This window comes from Stegastes partitus, unplaced genomic scaffold (genome assembly GCF_000690725.1).
Source record: "Stegastes partitus isolate 25-593 unplaced genomic scaffold, Stegastes_partitus-1.0.2 Scaffold847, whole genome shotgun sequence".
Taxonomy (NCBI): domain Eukaryota; kingdom Metazoa; phylum Chordata; class Actinopteri; family Pomacentridae; genus Stegastes; species Stegastes partitus.
The window spans coordinates 1-4,353 of record NW_007578578.1 but is presented as its reverse complement, the minus strand read 5'-3'; the positions used below and the strand labels follow the sequence as shown (position 1 = coordinate 4,353).

At 48.7% G+C, this 4,353-nt stretch overlaps 1 protein-coding gene across 1 annotated transcript in view; it reads left to right on the top strand.

Moving 5' to 3' along the window:
• ube2z (ubiquitin-conjugating enzyme E2Z) overlaps positions 1-3,872 on the top strand; it is a 9,068-nt gene extending 5,196 nt beyond the window's left edge. The window contains exon 7 of the mRNA XM_008292938.1: positions 1,228-3,872. Coding sequence (XP_008291160.1) covers positions 1,228-1,410 — 183 coding nt within the window. The 3' untranslated portion in view covers positions 1,411-3,872. The remainder of the gene's footprint in view (positions 1-1,227) is intronic.
• The last annotated feature ends 481 nt before the right edge of the window (positions 3,873-4,353 follow it).

Below are 4,353 nucleotides of genomic sequence, written 5' to 3'. Positions count from 1 at the left end.
CAGAGATGAGACACAAAGAGCTTTACAGACACCATCAGCAGCTCACCAGTACAGGACTCTGAGACACTGGAGCTGAAGGACTGAGGACAGACTGTCTTATATAATTTGGACAATGAGGAAACACCACATGAGATAAAATAAAATGAAATAAGCTGGATAAACAAACAAAGCTGTGCTAAACGTTAAAACAGAATAATCAATGATAAACGGTTCAGTAAAAAGACAAAAACATGTAAACAGGTGATAAAACAACTAGTAATAAAGAATCAAATCAGCTACAAAGGTAGGCCTGGGCTTTGTTTGTATGGTCCCCTAACCCTGTACCTTTCCTACAGGTGTGTGTGTAGCGTACACGCTCCAGCAGTTCACTGTGGCAGCCACTAGAGGGCGACAGCAGTGCCGTGTTGCACAGGCAGACCCAGTCCCTGTAGTGCAGAACAGATAATCACTGTGAGCAGATGTGATGATGTTCATGGACCTTAATGACCAGATCGTTCCTGAGCTCAGGAGCTGGAGGACGAGTCAGGAGTAAAATGAAAATAAAGCTTTACAGGTTTTATTTTTCTTTCATTTGGTACACATTTCAAATCATCTTTATTTTCATCTGGACTCTTTATTTTTAGTGATCCAGTGGGGGGGTGAGCTGCTGGTGGGGTAGCTGGAGCATACAAACAGCTGGATCCAGTCCATGTTCCAGCCCCAGCCCTGCTCTCATCCGCCCATGTCCTGTCTCGCTCTACTGCAGCTATCAGAACAAGGAGAGCTCTCATATTCCAGTGTTCCTACATCATGCAGGCCTGAATGATGTGCAGAGAAAACCATATGGTTTCAGTAGAAATGGTACAGTCCATCAATCTGCTGCAGCCCCCAGCAGGCATTCAGGTTCTGATTTATAGGTCAGAGCATCTTGTTGCTCCACAAGGCTTCAGGTAAAACAGGATGTTGTGACCTGTTGCACCTGCATGAAGAATTCCAGCCTGCACCAGTCGGAGGCTTTTCGTCCGTTTCATTCATTCGTTGCCATTCAGACGTTTAAAACCTGTTTTTTTATCACGATGTAATAGTTCAATGTTTTTCTTATCGTAGGAAAGATGATGTTCCAGATGCATCATCACTTAATGTTTGGTTCATGTAGATGCACATCTGGACAGTCTAACCCTGCTGTACAGCCTCGCCTTAGCTCACGTCTCAACCGCTTTCCACTAACGCTAATGTCGCGTCTCTCAGGACCCCTTCGGCGAGAAGCGCGGCCGCTTCGACTACCAGGGCCTGCTGGCTCGCCTCAGCGCCACCCACAGGCGGATACGGGAGAAGAGCCTGGCGGAGGACGACCACAACGACGACGACTCGGACTCGGACACCAGCTCCTCGGGGACGGACCCCGACAGCCAGGGCAGCTCCCAGCCCTGACTCCCCGGACGGCGCTGGACTCGCAGCCAGGCCGAGGACTAAAGACAAAGGGAGGTTTTTTTGTTTTGTTTTGTTTGCAGTGGAGGAACGACATCACAGAAGAGGATGTGATGCCTCCGTTTAAAGGCTTTACGAGTCAAAGTAAGTCCGGGTGTAGGGTTGGAGTGAAGTTTCTCTTGTGTTGCAGCGGGAGACAGAAGCGGTGGAAGTGCTCTCCTGAAAATCATTAAAAAAAGAAAACCTCATCCGCTAGTCAGATGCTGGCATGTTTGACACGTAGCGGAGCATTTGTGCTACTTGTGTAGCTCACCAGATACCATTTTGATGACCAGCTTGACTCTAAAACTCCAGACGGCTTCCCAGAATCTGGATAGATGTGGAGGTGAACCAGCCTCGGTTGCTTGTGGATGTAAAGGTTTAGTTTCACGGCTTGAGTCGGAGAATAAGAAGATGATTACAGCGTTCTAGGACACTTTGATCCGAGGCCTGGAGCTTGATGCAGCGTTGGGCTCAATGAAGGGACCTGAGCAGAGCCAGGGAGACGGGCCTGAGCCGGCTGCACAGCTGGAGCATGGTGGTGGCTCTCCTTCAGAGCTCTTTGAGTTCTGGGGGAGAGGAAGGACCTTTTTACAAGAGCGTTAGGTGGATGGAGGAAGTGAGTGGCGAGGCTTTGTGAGTCCCGTGCCTTGTCTCCTGTGGCCAGGGTGAAGCCGCCTCTCTGAGCCTGGACCTCCACAGCAGGCCTCATAAAGCATCAGCAGCTGTGGACGCCTGAGTACAATGATTCCTGTGTATTATAAGAAAAAACAACAACCTTCTGCTTAGCTTTCAGTTTCTAATTGTGCTGTTGAATCGACAGTGGATCTGTTTACCGGATCAGGAGCAGTAGAGACATGTCAGTTTCATTGACATCCACCTTTGTACCCTTTGTTATGCTGGTTTCTCATCCTCGTACTGAAACTAACAGTCGTTTGCGGTGTGTAGGGTGTTTATTTGTAAACCCTGCTGTTTTCTGGGCTCTTTGTGATTCAGATACAAACCAAACCATCCCGTGCTTTAGCTAGACCCGCTTCAGTTCAGGGAAACCAGTGGAGGGAAAGCAAAGAGGAATCCCAACGTGTGCAGACTGCAGGTACCAGTCGTGCTGCTCACGCCTTTCAGTGCATCGGCAACGCTTCCTGCTTCATCTGATTTCTACTTGAAGATGTCATCGCTGACTTGGAAGGTTTAGCTGGAAAAAAAGAGAACCCCTGTAGTCACTGATGTTACCTTCAGCTGCATACGTCCACCAGTAGGTGTCAGGCTGGGCCCAGACGGAGGGCAGCGCTGCACCAGCCTGTCGGCCCTCATCAGCGGTGCTCAGAAGGAGCAGACCTGTTGGTTGTGGTATAGACACAGCGAGGGTTTCCTCCTGGAGGACACTGCAGGTCTAATACTCACTGAAGGAGCTGCTGCAGTTGTTCCTCTGAGTCGTCCTCTGGGGATGATGAGGGAGGAAGAATCTGCTGCCCTCATCGGTGTTCAGACTCAGACGGCTGAAGCTGTTTGTGACCCTGAAAGTCAGCTTTGTGTTTACGGCACGAAGAGGAAGATGGGTTCTGATGAGCAGTACCTCTGACATGAAGGCAGCGTGAGAGCATGGAGCCGCAAGGAGAATGAAAAGATCCAAATCCAGCCTTTAAATAAACAGTTTGACATTTAATGAGATGTGAGCTGTATGATGAATAGGAAGTTACAGCCAGCTAGCACTTAGCTTAGCATAAATGCTAGAAACAGGAGCTTCATTAGCACCAGCACCTCTAATTGTTTCTTTAACTTCCATCTATTTTCAGGACAGTTTCTGCTCCCAGCCCAGACACAGCCAGTCTGTATGTATAGTTAGTGAGCGTTAGCGGTGCTGCTCGGTCCTGTGTTGTTCGCTCTGGACGGAGCCAGGCTGCTCGCTTTAGTCTTTCTGCTGAACTAGTCCCAGCGGCTGTAACTAGATGAAGGTCAGTCTTTAAGAAAACATGTGGACGTGTTGAAATCCAAGAAGCTGTCGATGCAGCGAGAGCAGGGCTCGGACGATGAGCGCCGTGGTGCTGGTTTGGTTTCCTTCCTGCCTTCCATTGTCCTCTGGTGTCTGCCTTTAGCTCTTCACAGCCACGCCGGTGCTGAAGATTCACGGGATTACTAACATAGGGCATTCCTTTTAATTTCTTTTATTACGTTGTAGAATGGTTATGAGAAGCAGCTTCTAGCAGATATATGTGATTGCCAAAATGTTGATTGCAACACGCTTCCAGAAGTGGAAGAGAAGAGGTGAAGCCCCTGTTTGGTTGTGTTGTGTTGTGCTTAACGCAGGGTTTCTTCTGTGGCTCTACAAAACCTGGATCACCCACAGCAGTGATCACCTCCGGGTCTTGAACATGTTGTACAGAGGTTCTGGAGACGTACAGAATAAAGTGTTGTTCAGTCCTGATACAAACGGCTCGTCGTCTTTCTTCTTCCTCACATCCTGTGGTGTCAGCAGTAAATCCAGACAGATGATCTGCTGGCTGCTCATCAGCTTATTTAGGGGGACTCTGACATCCTGTTAACCTCCAGCTCAGAGGGCACGTTGTCTGAAAACAAACACAACAAGTGAACCCGATCTAAGCTCAGAATCTGGACATTTATGCTTTAATTTAGTTCACATCACTCAGTCCTACTTCTGAACCCTTTGACTGGATTCTGTATAAAAAACAAAGAGATGGAATCACCTGCTCAGGAGAACAACTCCACCGTTCAGCAGCACGCTGACACGTCTGTGATGGCGTGAATAAAGTCTGTAGGGCTGAAAGTGTAAGGAGTCAACTATCTACCAGGGGGCGGAGCCTATCCCAGCTGACTCAGGGTGAAGGCAGGTTCACCTGGACAGGTAACCAGTCTATCACAGGGCTACACTTAGAGACAGACAACCAA